General features: G+C 40.0%; 2 protein-coding genes across 3 annotated transcripts in view; one reads left to right on the plus strand and one right to left on the minus strand.

Moving 5' to 3' along the window:
- UHRF2 (ubiquitin like with PHD and ring finger domains 2) overlaps window positions 1–2,964 on the plus strand; it is a 74,350-nt gene extending 71,386 nt beyond the window's left edge. For both annotated transcript variants that reach the window (XM_015848968.2, XM_015848969.2), the window contains exons 15-16: window positions 751–849; window positions 1,724–2,964. In XM_015848968.2, the coding sequence (XP_015704454.1) occupies window positions 751–849; window positions 1,724–1,870 (246 nt within the window). In that variant the 3' untranslated portion in view covers window positions 1,871–2,964. The remainder of the gene's footprint in view (window positions 1–750; window positions 850–1,723) is intronic.
- Window positions 2,965–5,302: 2,338 nt separating this feature from the next.
- GLDC (glycine decarboxylase) overlaps window positions 5,303–18,535 on the minus strand; it is a 35,236-nt gene continuing 22,003 nt past the window's right edge. The window contains exons 15-25 of the mRNA XM_015848967.2: window positions 17,933–18,075; window positions 17,702–17,777; window positions 14,044–14,169; window positions 13,052–13,201; window positions 12,471–12,583; window positions 11,690–11,831; window positions 11,292–11,403; window positions 9,933–10,028; window positions 7,718–7,890; window positions 6,950–7,030; window positions 5,303–5,941 (exon numbers count right to left, since the gene is read on the minus strand). Coding sequence (XP_015704453.1) covers window positions 5,798–5,941; window positions 6,950–7,030; window positions 7,718–7,890; window positions 9,933–10,028; window positions 11,292–11,403; window positions 11,690–11,831; window positions 12,471–12,583; window positions 13,052–13,201; window positions 14,044–14,169; window positions 17,702–17,777; window positions 17,933–18,075 — 1,356 coding nt within the window. The 3' untranslated portion in view covers window positions 5,303–5,797. The remainder of the gene's footprint in view (window positions 5,942–6,949; window positions 7,031–7,717; window positions 7,891–9,932; window positions 10,029–11,291; window positions 11,404–11,689; window positions 11,832–12,470; window positions 12,584–13,051; window positions 13,202–14,043; window positions 14,170–17,701; window positions 17,778–17,932; window positions 18,076–18,535) is intronic.

Consider the following 18,535-nt stretch of genomic DNA (forward strand, 5'->3'; position numbering starts at 1 on the left):
GTTTTTCTACAAATTCATACCCACTGTTCTGGTAAGGTTTCCATTTGATTGCCACTAAAGGCAATAGGAATCACTGCTAACATTGGGTAGCTACCATGACAGCTTTCTGTTGGAAACCATCAACTGTTTTAATTAAATGTGAATAGAGGTGTAGCTAGAATTTTATTCTGATGGAAAGAAGGAAGATGCTGTATGTAGAGGTGTATAGATGTGAGCGAAATGCAGATAACAGCACCAGAGGGTGTGAAAACCTTTATGTATCTTGTCAATATACACCTAATGCTGATTGTCTCTGGAGGGTAATTCAGTGTTGACTGAGTCTTGAAGGCTACTCTAGAAGTGCTGCAGTGTGAGCAGTCACTTTGCAGAGTGAAGCTATGTCTAACCATTTTATAAATCAAGCTTAGCAACTTACAGTAATTCTGTAGTCTTTTTACTTACTCTTAAGTGAGTTTGGGAAGGGAACAACAGCAGTGCTACACAAGAGTCCTGTGAGTTGATCCATGCATTTCACACATTTTCAGAGGCAAATCAAATTTATCATTTCTTCAGCTTAGATCCAAGAGTTGAATTTCTCACAAAAAATCATAAACAATTAAAATGTATATAGTAATTACCAAAGTTGGGCAATGTAGTTTTATATAAAACATACATAGTTCAAATAAAAATACTTTTGTTTGTGGGTTGTTGTGGGTTTTTTTGGTGTGCCTTTTAATAGTTTGTCTTTTTTATTCCTTTGCCCTACATTAGAATTTTCTGAAGAAACTGGAACAATCCTTTATGTGTGTCTGCTGCCAGGAGCTGGTTTACCAGCCAGTGACAACAGAGTGCCTCCACAACGTCTGTAAAGTAAGAATAAGCTTGGTTGTGCTCTGGGCTGTCTTCTTGGCTCTGAGACTCCAGACACTGGGGCCAAAACGTGTTTTAGAAAGACAATAATTATTGCTTAGCTCTCTGGGCAATAACTTGCTGCATGTTTGCCTTCAGTGATTGCTGTGTAATCTTAAATTTATGTAATAAAGAGTGGAAGTGAGCTTTGTATAAACCCAGACACAAAGAGTTGGGTTCAGCATTGCAGTCATTCCACTGTGATCAGAGGAGTTATACTGAGAGTTGTTTTGGCCCAGGAGTCAGATGCTGGTAGAGTAACAGTAAAGGAACTTTTTGTAGTTAAGGAATTAAAGACAGATCCTGAAAGTGTGTAACGTTTTAACCAAGTGCTGTTTAAAAGATGCAGCGTAAATACCAGAAATTTGTTTGGGCTAATTAGAAACTACTGTATCACTCTGAATATGTCTTTAAAGCACAGCTGAGTCTTGTCAGATGAGGCGGTGGGTGGAGGCTGTGTCTTAAGCACTACAACCTGTATACATATTCACCTTCAGCTTGATGGGAATGTCCGGACTACAGTGGCTGTCTAACAGGGGTGCTGGAAAAAAAAAAACAAACAGCGGCAGTTGTGGCTCTGATTCACAGGAGAACATTAATGGTAATGTCAGCAGTGTTGTCTTTTAATCCTTCCCAGTCTCCATGTTTCAGAGTTCTTTTCTTAGATCACTTTAGTCACGTAGGCAAAGTTGTACCCCGAGGGGCTTAGTAATTATTTTTTTTTTCTGGAAGTACTGAAAATTGTGTGTTTGGTTTATATTAACTCCTTAGCGGATGAAGCAGTCAGTGTAAAAGAAAGTTCCCACAATTCACTCCTCTTCTCTGTCTGTCCTAGAGCTGTTTACAGCGCTCCTTCAGAGCTGAGGTCTTCACCTGCCCTGCCTGCCGTTATGACCTGGGGAAGGGCTACACCATGGCTCCTAACAAGATACTGCAGACCCTGTTGGACCAGTTCTTCCCTGGTTATAGTAAAGGACGATGATGTGCTCAGATCCTTCTGAACTCCTCCCAGTGACTTTATAGACAGTTAAGGAGAATAAATGTGGGAAATTCAACAGTGGACCAGCCAGCTTGATGGGACTCAATATGTTGTCACATTTTGAAGCAGCTCACCCTCTTCCCCTCATAGCCATCGTTTTGGTGTAGTGAGATCTCTTAATTCTCGGCTGTCTTTTAACATCAAGGGTAGTTTGGGCCAGTTAATGGATAGTTTTTAAAAGAGAAAAATGAAAAGCTTCAGCTCCCACTGGCCTTAGCTGATGCTTGATTTATGATTTGTTTTTTTGTAACTACCTCAGGACAGAGGAAAATAAATTATGGGGATGACAAAAAAGTTAGTGAATTTTTAGCTACACACTGCCTCCTGAATAATAGTTGTGCCTGGTCCGTGTGGTTTGATTTACAAAAATAAAATATAAAAAAAAAAAGAAAGAAAAAAGAAAAAAAAAAAGAAAAAAAAAACAAAACAACAAAACAAAACCAAAACAAAACCCCACAAAAAAACAGCAAAAAACAGAAACAGCACTTAAGCCAGCTGGATTAAGGAACAGCAAATTATGTGGTGTGCATAATCCTTTTTTGTCTTTTTCTTCCATTATGCTGTATTTTTTTGCAAGAACAGGCTGATTTTTAGTCTATTTTTGTGTGCTTCATTGTGCTTTTCTTGTATCTTATGCAAGTTGACTACTAATGACTAATGAGAACAATATGAATGCATTGTTGCTGCATTAGTGTAAAGTGATCTGTGTTTTTTGCACTTAAAGAGGGTATTCAAGACACTCTAGTTGTGTAAAAAATATTTCATATAAAGAACTGCCACTTCTGTATTAGTTAAACTGTATGCTTTTAGTAGGTCTTGTATCAGTGGCAATACATCTACACAGCATTGAAGGCAGTGCTAGCTTGGAGAGGGTTCAAATGGCTTCATATTGTGATCTGAAATTTTATATACAATATATCCCCCCCCCAAATATACCTTATTAAATATTTTATGATTCAGAAAAATTGCTAATTTTGTTTTCACTATTATCCTCTTATGTAAACTATATTTTTATAGTATATATATATTTTTTTCCCAGATTACTGTGTACTTTCTTGAGGTGGGTGGCTTTTTTTTCTAGGCTTGATATTCCTTTCATTTATTAGTGATTTAAAAGAAAAAGAAGGTTAAGAAAAGAACGACCCAACATCCACAACATCCATACTCCTGTAAAGCAGCCACTGTCATAGAGCTGCTCTGCTGAGCATCTTTCTGAAGGGAAGCTGATGCTGGGTTGCACTCCGTGTGCCAGAGAGCAGTAAGGCCACTCTGCCCGCAGCCTGGTGCAGTTGGGTACTGCCATCTGGTCATCCATAACCAACCACTTCCTCAGATGTTGGTGCTGTTTGGCTTTTTCATGGCAAAAAGTCAGTTTAATGGCCTACTCACTTCATTCAAATGAACTTCTCTCCCTCCTTACTCTCCGTCCTTGCCCCCCCTAATTTTCTCCTCAGGAGTCCATTAGCGTACCAAATGTTGGTAGTATCTCTCATAATGTAACAAAAAGTAAAAAACTGTTGAACAGTTTGGCTTTTTCTGTGCTTATTAGAATGAGGATTCTTTGTTCAGGAGATTAATTAGCATTACGCATACACTTCGATAAGTGCTGTAAACAGTCATTGAACAACTGTGTCTTACAGAGTGGGTAGCTCAGCTTTTTATGGGGAAACGGATATAATTCAGACTCTGTAATGATGGCATGCATTTTTGCAGTGAGCAAAGATGCTTTTTTTCTGTTCAACAGCTTTTACCAATTGTATGTATAGTACCTTTGCAACATTTGGAGAGCGAAAGCTCTTAAAACTGTGCATAGGAACACATGATTTTTAATTCATGCTCCAGCCTAACATGAACGTTGGTAGCATTTTTAGTGTTAATTATGTGAATGGTTATTTATAGGTGAGCAGTTCAGATTTATGTTTCCAAGGCTGATCTTATAAAAACTTATTTTTAATGCAGAACAATTAGTAAATTTTGTCTTCTAGGAAAAGTGGTTATTTCTGACTTCTGTTAATTACTTCATTGTTATTGAGTTTACTGCTAATTTACCATCAGCTGCAGATTTGTCAGTTTAAAGGCAACAGTAGGGAATTCATCACTTGCTACAGTGATTGACACAGTTAGCAGACACCATCTGGCATCATCAAAAAGTGCCTCTACCAAACACTAAAAGTAGTTTGGGAAACCATTGTAGAGTTAGCTTGGTAGGTCAGAATGCCTGTCCCTTCCTCACACTGCAAGTATTTTGGCCTTTCACATCTTCCTATCTCTCCCCTTGCCCCACTGCTATATCAGTAGCCCAAAAAATGCCTTTTTCAGTAGTAGCTTCTTTAGAAAATTCTGATATTCTCTCCATACATAGATGTTTTGGGACCTATGTGCTGATCAACTTGGCCCAACCTTCCTTTAATGGCAGCCACTCCTATCATCTGTCATCCAAGTTTTTTCTGTTTTACATGGAAGTCCTAAGGTAAGTAATGTAAAGGTTGCACAGCCAAAACTGAAGAGACCCAGAAGTGCAGTATTTGAGGTGCTGCTGTAAGCACCATCCTTGTTTGTGTCCCTTCAGAGAGCCCCTGGTCATGACTGCATGCACACCTTTGTGAAGAGGTTGTGTAGTTCCTGGTTGTAAGATGCAGAGCTTTCTTGAGTGTTACCTGCTTCCTGATTCACCAAATCCTGCTTCACATGGCCACACGAGGCTGTCATTGCATGGGAGCCCACTTGTGTGAAACACAACTCAACCTGCATGGACCAGCCACCCATGTTACTGCAAATGCACTTTAATGCAAATGCTAGGTTTTAGAGAAGTATGACTTGGAACAGGTTAAAAGATGAACTTTAACATTTGTGTTCTTGCTACCTAATTGAATATGGCATTATGTGTACCAGCAGCTCACTGGTCACTGAGTGCACAGTAGTCTTGGATGGATAGAGCTCAGGTTTTGAATAATGTTTACACAAGGTGTAGCCTTACAAAGCAAAACAGGCTGAGTACACCAAAACCAATATTCAGAACAAGATGTTTGAGAAATGATGTGGGGAGAATACTTTGTTAGACAAGATTTAACTCAAACCACACACTTCACAATATACTAGAGAAGTAGTCTCCTGCTTTCTCTGGAATAAGAGAGGATTAGATGGAACTACAAGGAAGCACTGATGTGATACAGAAAAAAGGTAAGTTTGTTGCCACTCAGCAAAACTAACCATTAAAAAGTGACAGATTTATCTCAGTCTCTGCCAGCATTTTGCTTCATGTAGTATCTGTTACTGCTGTGGCAATTCTGACAAATCAGAACTTCAGTCTCAGAAGCCCCAGTTCCATACAAAACCAGCTTAAAAGTTACAGTGCAAAAGATTATGATACTTAAATTCTGACCAAATAATACTTAAATTTATTAGAATACTAACATTGGTAGATAAAAAAAGAAACAGCACAAAATATTAACATTAGCAATGCTACCAGTAGTACGTGAAGTAAATTAAACAACCTACTTCATCTGTTTTTACAAAATATAAACCATTAGTCCTGCAGTTAATGTTTGTTACTACAGCTTCACACATCTGCACCTTCTAATTTCTGCAACCGTGTTTTGTATTCCACGTCACAAACTGGGAGTTAACTGTTAAAGCTTTAGCACAAGGCAGACAAAATGCTGAATCGAGGCAACTTCAACATCAGCTGCTGAGGAACAGACACGATTTGTTCACGCCTACTATACTGATTGTATTTACATTTTGACTGAGCGGTGATTCAATTAATGAATGTGGTGATTATCCAAAATATACACAGTATATAAATCCCCTATCAGGTCTGGAAGAAAAAGGCCATCCTGATGGACTCAGAAACTTGAGCTGGACGCAGTGTTACGAAGATGCTCTCTTCTGCTCAGAGAAGGGAGATTCGTAGGCTTCCATTGGTGGGCAGGTGCAAACCAGATGTTGGTCTCCATATATGTCATCAATGCGAGCGATTGTGGGCCAAAACTTGCTTTCAGGCTTCACAAAAGGCTAAATGCAGAAATAAAAAAAGACATTACTTTAATTGTTGTGCTAAGCAAGTGTGTAAATGTAGCAGACACCTGAAGCTTTAAGAACAACCAATGTTGAAGAGTGAAGTGAAACCTCCAGTGCATTTTCAGTCTCTTAAAGACAACAGGTACATATAACAGAAGTGGCAATTAGTTAAAAGAACATTTAGATTTTCCAAGAAGTGCATCTCTGTCCTCCTACCCGAACTTGCAAAGGAGCAGTCATGAAATAATCAAGAACTGTGATCCCTTGAATTATGGGCTAATGAAGAGGAAACCGAAGAAAAGTGAAAAAGATTATCAGGACCTGCGCTGTTCAATGCAGTAATAATTTATATTTAAAAAAAAAAGAAGTAAAATAAAATCCATAAGGTGGCAGTTAAATTATTTGACCTTAAAACAGTACATGGCAATAACGTAGGTGTAAAGTGGGTGCAGTTCAGCTGCAGGTGAGAGAAGCTACACGCATTTAGACAACTAATAAGGTTATGGAAGAAGCAGTTTTACACAGTGCTCTCAGGAAATCAGATACATTGCACCCCAGTCCCCCAGTCTGTTCTCTGCAGCTGACTTGCATTGGTGTTGCCTGCACCATGCTGCCTTTCCATCTCATCAAACCCTCCTTTAAGTTCCTCATAGCAGAGCGCTGAACCTTAAATGTGGTCTGTTTTCAGAGGCTCTGGTGCCGTGTGTCTAAATTGAAGGGACTGGAGCTGTAACTTCACTTCCCACAAATAATAACCAATATCCAAGTGCAGACATTAGAAATCCAATTTCACGTTTCCTTGACGTGTAGAGATTTCTTGTCTTGAAAAATAAAACTTACAGAACTGCTGTAGGGCTCACACAAACAAACTCTGTAATGGTAAAAATAGCTTTGAAGTGTTTATTCCTACCAGACTAGTTCTTCTGCAATAGACCAGAAAACCACAGAGCAGAAAGCAAATTCATACATTACCACATCACTGACATTCCATCGTTTACTCACCAGTGGGAATGCTGCCACTTCTCGGGAATAAGGGCGATCCCACTTTGAAGAAGTGACACAGTTTAGAGTATGTGGTGACATCTGCAAGCAGAAAAACTGGATTCAATTGAATGTATCCGTGTGAATCTTCCTTAAGATTCACATTATTACATAAAAATAACCCAGATTACCGTCTGGTATCTCCTTAAGATACAGTATATCTCAGGGGGAAAAAGAAAAGAGTGGATCTAAAACAGTACCTATTCATTCCATTTTGCTCAACAACATCACCCAAGATGTGAACGTTATTTCCAGCTTTTCACTATATTCCCTCAGTATTTCAAGATTCAGTGCAGCCTCATAACAGTTAACCAGAACTTGAGCCTGTAGCAGTATTGTGCCATCGTTGCTTAAGTAATTCATCTGGTCTTCATTTTACTGTTAGTTTTAAGGTCATTTCACTTCCTTTTTTAAATCAAACAAGTAAGCCTCACTCCTTCACAAATTTAAGATGGTCCCCAAAACTAGAGATCATATACTTCCTTCAGTAATTTTCCCTACTGTATCTGTAAAGTTTGAGCTTTTACTTTAAAATTCAGAATCCCGGGTTTTGAAAACTTTCAGGGTTTCTAAAGAATTTCAAGACATTAATGTGCCACCTTATGCTACTTCACTGCCACGCAGCTATTTTCTGGAGTAGTGAAAGACCAGGACAGGGGCTCAAATGGTCTCAAATTAACTCTCAAGAGTTAAGCTGGAGCTGCTAACTTGCTCCACCTGTAATCTTACCTTTAGAGGGTTAACCTGGGGGTCCATCCTGCCCTCCTCTATCTCAGCAATCTCTTGTCGAATACTGATCATTGCATCACAAAACCTGTCCAGCTCTGCCTTGTCTTCAGACTCTGTTGGTTCAATCATGAGTGTCCCTGCCACTGGCCAGGACATGGTTGGAGCATGAAAACCTGAAAACAGAATCAGTCACTGACAACGGGTTGTGAGCCAATACATGCACCAGCTAGCAATAGATTCAAAATTCAGCCCTATGATCTTTACAGGAGTGAACACATGGACTGGTAGTGTCCATGTGTTTAATTCTTCTAAATAAAATGACAATTTCACTGTGTTATTTACAAAAAAGGTTTAAAGTTATGCACTGATAATGAAATTATCTTAAAATCTGCACTTCTTGCTCTGTTAGCTTTTAGCTAAACACAGATTATTTCAATAGTATTATAGTAAGTTTTGGTTTGGAAGAGACCTTTAAGATCATGTAGTTTCAACCCCCCTGCTATAGGCAGGCACACCTCCCTCTAGACCAGGTTGCCCAAAGCCCCATCCAACCTGGCCTTGAATGCTCCGAGGGAGGGGGCATTCACAGCCTCTCTGCGCAACCTGATCCAGTATCTCACCACTCTCACAGTAAAGAATTTCTTCCTGATACCTAGTCTAAACATATTCTCTTCCAGTTGAAAACCATTTTCTCTCACCCTGTCCCTGCATGCCCTTATAAAAAGTCCCTCCCCAGCTCCAGGTGCTGGAAGGCCAGTACAAGCTCTCCTTGGAGCGTTCTCTTCTCCAGGCTGAAGAGCCCCAGCTCTCTCAGCCTGTTTTGTAGGGGAGGTGCTCCTGTCTTCATGAGGCCCACCTCACACCTCCCTAGGTCCCTCTGGATAGCATCCCTTCCCTCTGGCATGTCAACTGCACCACTCAGCTGGGTGGTGTCTGAAAACTTGCTAACAACTTGATCCCACTTTCCACGTCCACTACAAAGATGTTAAATAGCACCAGCACTGATCCCTGAGGAACACCACTTGTCACTGGTCTCCACTTGGACACTGAACCATTGACTGCAGTTTTCTGAGTGCAACAATCCAGCCAATTCCTTATCCAGTGAGTGGTCCATCCACCAAATCCATTTTTCTCCAATTTGGTGACCAGGATGTTGTGCAGGACAGTGTCAAACACTTTGCACAAGTCCAGGTAGATGACATCAGTTGCTCTTCCTTTATCCACTGATACTGTAACCCTATTATAAAAGGCCACCAAGTTTGTCAGACGTGACTTGCCCTTGGTGAAGCCTCATCTTTATTTTCCATGCATATTCAGGAAGCACTGCTCCATGATTGTGCCAGGCACAGAGGTGAGACTGATTGGCCTGCAGAATCATAGGCTCATTAGAGTTGGAAGGGACTGTTAAATTCATGTAGTCCAACTCCCCTGCAATGAACAGGGACATCACAGCTAGATCACACTGCCCAGGGCCTGATCCAATGTGGCCTTCAAAGTCTCCAGAGTTGGAGCAGCAAACACATCTCTGGGCAACCTGTTCCAGTGCCTCACTGTAAAAGACTTTTTCCTTATATCCAACCTAAATCTACCCTCCTTATGCTTGAAATCATTCCCCCTTGTTCTGCCCCCACAGACCCTCCTGAAGAGTCTGTCCCCTTCTTTCCTGTAACTCCCCTTTAGATACAGAAAGGCTGCAATCAGGTCACCTCAAAGACTTCTCCAGGCTGAACAGACCCACTATCCAGGTTTATTTCCATTCCCTGCTGCTCACTTCAATGTTTGGTCCCTACACCTTCCTATCATATGCCAGTGCGAGATGAATACAGATTTGTGCAGTAGGAGACAAAGAAAGAAAATAGTAGGTTGGTTGTTATCATTTCTTTCCTGCACTGCTGCTAAACACAGCCTTTAGGCTGCAGATCACATTCTTCAGAGCAAGCATACCAAAAACAACCTTGGAGTACCCAACCAGTCATGTAATGACAAATCTGGAGGGCAGTTTCTAAAGGTGGGGAAGAAGCAGCAGATTCTTCAGTAGTCATTACCGCTTCATGGATGCAAAAGCTCTCTAAGCTCTTAATGAGCATGTGGAAAAATTATGAAATGATCAAGGCAGATTCATCATCCATAAACACAAGACTACAACGTTTTGAGAACCCTTCAGAAACTTGTGAACTTCTCATTTAAGCTGCTATCTAGAAGATATTTGACTAACCATAATCCTGAAGTCGCTTAGCAAGATCCACAGCTTCAATGTTCGCTGTTTTTTTGAAAGGTCTTGTATCCAAAATGAATTCATGGGCTACGTAACCTGTAAGGAAAACAATGTGCACTGTGTTTACTTGCTGGGAGAATAATGCAACCTACTGAGCAATCTACCCTCATTGGTTTTGTGTAGAATATGATAAAAAGACCAGTTAAAAAATATCTGCTTAGTCTACCCAGAGACATTATCAGAGCTACACAACCCAGTATTTGAAATCTGTTCCTCCAGGACCCACATGAGCTTCAGAGGCTTAAGATGTACAGAAGAGGGCAGTCAAAGTAGCTCATGTCATCTGTAAGCTCTGTGAAAAATAAATGGACTTGGCTGTAGCCCAACATCATTTGAGTCACAGACTTTTTCAAATTAGCCACATAAAAAAGAATTGATTACATATTACGTCAGAGAAATGTTCATATCTGTAATTATAGAGAGGCTAAAGACTGAAGTTATCTAAAGCCAAAATTCTGAAGAATTCTGTTACATTTATTTAGTGAATCCTTCAAACTTTGAAATTTTTCTTTACTTCTGTGAGGAAACAACATATTCTCCTAAAATGCAACCTGCAGGCAGGTTTAGTCAGTGCGTACTTTTAAATTCAGTAAGTATATTTTCAACTGTGTAAGTACTGTACTCAAGTTTTCTCTGGTGCCACTTGGCTTTAGAAAGCAAAACTGCATTTTATGATAGTTATGTTGGTCTATTGCAACAGACAGGTAATTGTGTCCTCTCTTATTCCCTACTCTTTCAGGACAGGAGAGTTGTATCAGGGAACTGGAATGTAGCTAAAGTGTCTCCCATTGTCAAGGAGATTCTCATCCTCCTTGTAAACCAGAATAAGGAAACAAAATGAGGATAGAAATTATTATTATTTTCTCAGTGGACTGTGTGTAAGAGAAAGTTTAATTCCAAAAACTGAATTCTTACATTGTTATGTGGGATGGTTAGAGAGGTTAGGGGAGGCTTGGAGGCCTGGCATTGTTACTTCCTCTTTTTCTACCATGTCATTAATTTACTATTAGACTTCAATGAGAACTGTTTGATTTTCCAAGACTTACTCCATCTTCTGCCATCATTTCACCTAACTACAAAAAAAGGCTTTTTTTACCTACGCCTCCAGCTATCTCTGTTACATTGCGGTACCTCCACAGAAGCTGTAGTTAGCTCTTCCTCTTCTTGTATATGACACCAGGAGAGGACTGAGATTCAGCTGCCACATAGCATTAGGTAAGAGCCATACTGCAAGCCAACTTCTACACAAACCATTTTGAAAAGAGCTTTGTAGAGGAAATCAAATAGCCAGCTACTTGCCTCTTACTCCTCTGAAAAGGATTTTGTAGTGTTTCTCTAGCCTCTTTGCCATGTAGTTTGCATTTAATATAGCGATCTCAGAAGCATGTTTAAGACCTTTTGCTCCCATTGTCTGAAAGAGGAACAACAGGAAGAAACAGTTTTAAAAACATTCTCAAGCAAGGTAAGTATGTTCTTATCCTGACAAATATGACATAGTGAGAACAAGTGGCTCATTCATGGCAGCACACTGGTACTGCAGGTTTCCACACTGGACTCATAGGTAAGCACAAGGAAGACATGGCTTGTTAGAATGCTCATTGCCTAAGAGTATGTGTGGAAAGTAAACAGGTGAACAACCCAGCTCCAGAAATGGAGCAGCTTTGAAACGAAGAGAACTGGTGAAAAAGTCTACAAACCTTGATATATACCCAGGAAATGGGCAATATGGCACTGGAACCCCAAGGTGCAGCACTGACAGTACCCAAAGGACAAGCATCCTTATCCGTCTGAATTTTGATGACAGGATGGGTAGGCAAGTAGGGAGCCAAATGTTTCTTCCTAAAACAAAACGACTGACCTTAGAACTTAAATATGTGCTGCTGTGTTACCATTCCTGATGAGATTCTCTTCCCCTTCCTTTTAAACACAGTCCACTATGAGGTCTGGTCAATGTCTTCTTCAGCAGAAAATGCAGTAGCCTAACTAGTGGCTATGGAGGATGGTACTCATTTTACAGACCATCACAAGATACTCATGCAGATATCCAAATAAAAATGCTATTTTAAAGGAACAATATGAATATTTTTTAACAATAAAATTAGGATAGGATCAAGATTTTCATCCACCATTTCAGTGGGCTGTATACGGAATTAGACCTCAAAGCCCACAGATCAGCTCTGTATTTATACAAAAACCATACTGCTGAGTAGGGTCTGCCCACACATACTAAGGGTCAGTGTGCAGTCAGGGCTTGCAAACACTTGTGAGCCTCATCATTCAACAGATCAGCACAAGATGCTATGACATGATTATCTGGGAGGAGGTCTAAAGTTTACAAACAGCAATATACTTCCAACATGAATGGCTCTATACTTAAGGGAACCGTCAATGAATTCATCAAGGGATTTTGTTTGTTTGCATTCTGGATTTATTTTCCTTAAATAAATTCCTTAAAAAATCTTATTTAGATACACTTACACTCCAATTGGTCCCATTCCAGGTCCTCCTCCTCCGTGGGGAATGCAAAAGGTTTTGTGAAGGTTTAAGTGAGAGACATCAGAGCCATAATCTCCAGGACGACACAGACCCACCTGTGAAGTGAATATGTGTATGTGAACTGATCTCCTGGCACTGAAAGACCTGCTACTGCCTCCAAGAAAATTACACTGTAAGAGATGTTAACACATTTCCTCCTTATCCTTTAACATGATGCATCACAAACAAGTATTGATGCAAACACTGAGCTTTTTGCTTCAGGAATTCTCACTCATGTTTAAAGAATGCCTCTGACAAAGATTAGGCAGGCTAAGTCATTTTCATTGAAGAATTCATAGATCTTGTACCTTTAGTTTATGTAAGTTTGCTCTGAAATATGTTATACCAGCAACTAACTCCTATTACTATTCAAAGAATCCTCATTGCTTCCCCTGAGCCCTGTGCCATCTTGTAATGAAGTTATAGACTGAACTGAATACTGCCACAATAGTTTGTTTTTTTTTTCCAGAGAAACTACAGGCTTAGTTGTAGGCTCAACTGTATCTGCCTAGAAGACCATATACCTGGGCATTCATATTTGCTCCATCCAGGTAAACCTGGCCTCCATGTTTGTGAATCAGATCACACACATCTCCAATCTCCTCTTCAAACACACCATTGGTAGAAGGGTATGTGATCATGATGGCTGCCAAGTTCTCTTTGTGCTTGTCCACCTGGAGGCAGGGAGGGAGACAGAGGAAAAGTTCACTGAGGCACATAAAGCTCCTTCAAGACAAAACATCTATGAAAGCAGTTAGCTAATGTCATGTGGTGTTTTAAGCATGAGAAGTGAGACTATCAGCATGTAGCCTAAGTCACAGTAATCAAGACGTATACAAAAAGAGTGTTTTCTTGATAGGTCTGAATTGTATATGGCAGAAGCATGGTACGAGAAGACAAAACACAGACACTTCTGAGACTTTTAAACAAACCGTGTAAAATACTTAACTCTTCAATGTAGTGTCATCCACAGGTTACACCCTTGCTTTCAGCAGCATGAATCTATCACTACCATAAGAAGCTGCTCAAATATGTATTTTTAGAAATGTGTCCTGCTAATCCCTTGGATTCCCAGGATTCACCTGCAGCAAATCTACTCACAAAAGTAAAGAAAAGTTGCCTAGCAACACCCTCCCCAGCAGAGGTGCTCCTGAATTTAACCAAGTGAAGGCTACAGTGCAGTCTGAAATGTCTCAACCTCACAAACATGCTCCTTTCATTTCAAATACTAAAGGCAGATGGAAAAGTTTTGCTGTAAAAGAGCCCACTGTGTGGAAAGACTCACTGAGACACTCCTGCACAAAAGACTCTCAAATTAAAGGAAATCTCGCAAGTCACGTGGCTTGTATCTGAATGAGAAAAAAATGAAAGAAATACTTATTCTTTTCAAGTACATATTCACTATTTTCTGCCTGATTTTCACTCAAATGAATATCCCATTTGGCTGCCAAAACTGTTACCTGTTGAGGAGAAGAAGCATTTCTGCCTTGAACATTAAAGCTGATTAAGTACTCACCATTGCTTTTAAATGGGAGATATCAATGCTCCCATTTTTATCCACTTCAATTGGCTGAATCTTCATTCCTGCCATTTGTGCACTTGCTGGATTTGTACCATGAGCAGATCTAGGAATAAGGCAAACCTTGGGAGGAAAAAGAAGCAGAGTCTATAATACAGCCAGTTACACAAGTCTTTAAGTATTACAGCTAATACTCAGCACCAACTCCTTACCACAGCTTTTAAAAGGGAGACAAAGGAAACGTTTACCAGCATTTCCCTCTCTACTGCCATTTTTCCTTATCTATTGCCATTTTTAATTATAACTAACACATTTCAGGCAGCCTCTGTACAACTCAGTGGGGAAAAAAAAAAAGAGAGAGAGAAAAATGGAAGGGCTTTTACTTATATAAATATCATAAATTGTCACTCTTATCGGTGACAATTAGGAAACTAGAGATCCAGAGTTCCCAGACACTTATCAGTCCATCCATTCTAAAGTCAATAAATACACCTTTCGTTTTTTGTTTTTGTTTTTGTTTTTGTTTTTGAAGAAGCTCTTCGCTTCTATCACGTGGCTATATTAAAATATTTGTCTATTACAATTCTCTTAAGGGAATTAATTTAACAAAGTTCATTAAGTTACTCAAAGTTAGCTGTATTAAATAACTAACAGCATAGTTTTTGGCTGGGTTGTTTGTTTGTTTGAATGATCCTACAAAGAACTGCACTGTGACCTCTACCTCATGCTCTGTGGAGATGCTAAGACAAATGCTGATTACTTTGAAAGCCATTTCAAGCTTCTAAGCACCCAGTCTGGGCAGATGGATATTTGCTATTGAAATTACAGTGTTTCACTGTGCAGCTGTGCTGAAAGAAATACAAAGATCCTGGCTCCACTAGTGACACATCCACGGTAATTTTAAATGGTAATCTTAAGTTTAGATTGCTACCCATTGCTTCTGGGTTGTATCTGCAGCTGCTGGATTCAGAAGTTATTGATTAGTCTACAAAGCAAACAGATGTGAGCTGTAATTGAATGTAAGGTTGTTGGCCTTTTTTCCAGAAGAGGGCACCAGATTCAAATGAGGATGACTGCAAGAAGCTTGATCAGCTGCTTTCAGTTTACTTTCCTACATTGCAAAACAAACAAAATAAGAAAGCAAAACAGTAGAAAACATACGAACAAAAAGCTCAACTAATCTCTTAGCACACACTGTGTATATTTTGCAGGAGAAGCTCATGAGAACACCTCTACTTTCTCTAATACGGTCAATGTATAAAAGGAAATGGGTGTGAAATGAAACAGATCTGAACTTGGTATTTACAAGACCAGACATTAATTCATAGAAAGTAGTGATGCTATAGAGTCATGTATTAAACACTGTAGTGGAAGTAATGTCTCATAGCAGTGACTTTAACCTTAAGCACTTCAGAGCTTCTTCTATTGCCTTTTCATGTGTCTGGAACAGAGACCAGGCTGCCTACCAGCACGAGCCCTGCCATACAACCTTCCCCTTTTCACTACTGCTTTAAATTTCAAATGCCTATACAAGACTTTCTTTGCATTGCATACATAGTTATCTTCTGAAGTGAAACAGAGAAAATGGAGCCATCGGTTAGTTACAGGTACTTATGTCATTTAATGACCAAAAAGGTGATTCCAAAATAGAACAGTTAAAGAAAAGCATCACCACAAAGGAAGGCTGAATAAATGCTGTAGACAAAAGCACTACCTGTGCAATTCTCTGGATATTTTCTCTTTAAAATAGAGCTTGAATTAAAAAAAATCTATTAAATACAGTGTCTAGAAAGAACTGGTTTGTCTTTGGGGTTAACTACAACTATATCACCACTTAGGTTTACAAGAACTCTCTCTTATCAGGCTGCAATGGTACAGTTGAGAAGTGATCCCTAGAGGTCAAAGTTTCAGGTAGGTAGTATTGAAGAGAACAAAAATTAAGACTTCTGAATCTAGCATTACCAACTGAAGATTATAATTGAAAACTGTTTTCCATTACTCATCCACAACCTTGTGGAGCTTGAGAAGAAAGGCTGTCTTCACATATTTTATAGAAATTTATTTGAAGCAGTTTAAATAGTCCAGAAGTGGATGAGCCTAGATACATATGATTCCTATTAATGGGTCTTGTCTCAAACGTGGTGCTGTCAGATGCTGTGGCCTGCCTACAGTGTTGCTCTGAAAGGACTACATGGAGGCTGGATAGGCACAAAACAGTACAAGCAGCTGGGAGCTGGGACCACAAGCCTATTTGGGCATACAGTACCAAGTTATCAGAGGTGCCTGCAGCACGAGTTAAAAGCCCGAATTCTCCCACCCCCTGACAGCCAAGGTTCAACCCTCTTGGGGCACATTTCTCTGTCACTTCAACAATAAATTCTTCACTTTTACACTGGTACCAAAACAGGTTCCACACACACGGTAACAAGCCAATGACATTAAATAATAAAATCAAACATCTGATATAAGGATGTACAAAAAACTCAAGAGCTCATGCAAGAAAGCTGGACAGATCAACAGCTGAGGAGAAAAGTGAGGTGTAATCCTCATCTTCACAAGGTAGCTCACACAGAACAGTAACAGCGTCATTCCAGGAACATATGTCAGCCCAGACACATGGCCATTGCTTTTAACAGAATATTCCCAGTCACGGCAAAATAAAGTGATAAGCAGCATAGCAAACTGCAAGGTCTGAACGCAGCCATTAGAAAGCCCTGAGCTCAGATACACAATAAAGCAACAAGCTCTGTGACCAGAATAGGGAGCCTTCCAATGAACAGATTGGCATGCTCAGATCAAAACTGTAATTACCTTAGCTCCACGTTGGACACCAAAAAGGACAGCGGTGGGTTGGCCTGGCCAACAGTCAAACACCCACACAGCTGCTCACTCACTCCCCTCTCCCGTGAGACAAGGAGAAAATAGAGGTAAGGTGAGAAGATTCATGGACTGAGATAATGATTTAAATAGGGAAAACAAAAGCTGTGTGCACAGCCAAACCAAGAAGTGGAATTCCTTCACTACTTCCCATCAGCAGGCACATGTTCAGCCACTTCCTGGAAAGCAGGGTCTCAGCATGTTTAATAGTTGCTTGGGAAAATAAATTCCATAGCCATGAACTTGCCCCTTTCATCCTTCTTTTCCTGAGCTTTGATTGCTGAGTATAACATCACATGGCACAGAATACCTCTATGGTTAGTTCAGTCAGTTATTTCTAGTTGTGTCACCTCCCAGCCTCTTGCCCACCCAGCCTACTCATTTGAGGAAGGGATGCAGGGCAGAGTGGGAAAGAGAAGCCTTGACACTCTGCATGTAGTAGACAAAACACTGGTGTTACAATCAGTGTTTTACCAACTACATATGCAGAGCATAGCACCATACGGCCTGCTGTGAACAAAGCTAACCCCATCCCAGACAGACTCAATACAGATCCAGACCATTTGATAAAACTTTTCCTCACTCCCCCTGCTTACAGTGAAGTCATACTTTTAATACAGTACACATAATTTGTGAGGAAAGCAGTGAATAATAAAAGGTTTGTCACAGACAAGGACACAGAATCTAGTTTTCCCTGTCCGGAGTGAGCCCTAACTTCCAAACCAATTTTTCCACTTCCCACCCCCCAGTTCCTTCCCAGACAGTATGTGACACTTACACTTCTATGGCGTTCTCCTTTTGCATTTAAATAAGCTTTGATTGCAGCCAAACCTGCATACTCTCCTTGGGCTCCACTGCAAGAGGAACACAAATGCTGTTAAGAACACGAACCAGAATGGAGTACCACTCCACAGAAACTTCCTGTGGGTTTTGTCTTGCACATTTTCCTCACAAGTAAGTTTTTGAAGTGCATGTGAAGGAGGAAAAGTTTAGAAAAAAAAATTCCTACCTGTTTGGTTGGAAGGAGATTTTGTCATAGCCAGTAATCTCACACAGGTCCTTCTCTAAATCCTTGAAAAGCTGCTGATAACCCTGAGCTTGATCCAAGGGCACAAAAGGGTGGATGTTGGCGAATTCTTTCCATGAAATCGGCTTAAATACACAAACAAACAAAATCCTCAAGTGCTGTAACAAAAAAACTCTGACAACAACTCTGTTTTGTCGTTAAGTTCTCTAAAGGAAATAGGCTGCCCTTGCTCAAACAAAGACCAAATGTTTCTTGTCTTTCGATGTAAGTTCCTAACCTCTGTGAAGGATGATTCTCAAAAACATTTTTTAACATTCAGAAGATGTTTAAAATCCTCAGCCTCTCCTTTTTTGTTACTTGTGCTTATGTGCAGCTGGGAGATCACAGGGCAAAAAGAGAGGACTCAAGGAACAGCACCTAACAATCTGCTTCATAAAATCTTGTTGATTTCCATGTTAAAGTAAAAGACTAAAAGAAATGAAGGAACAAGGTACTTAAATGATTGAGAGGAAGGGGACAAAAGAAACCTAGCAAGCAAGTAGCAACAAGGAAAGCAAAAAATCGAAGAGCATTCAGTACCCAATG

Source organism: Coturnix japonica, chromosome Z, assembly GCF_001577835.2.
Source record: "Coturnix japonica isolate 7356 chromosome Z, Coturnix japonica 2.1, whole genome shotgun sequence".
Classification (NCBI taxonomy): Eukaryota; Metazoa; Chordata; class Aves; order Galliformes; family Phasianidae; genus Coturnix; species Coturnix japonica.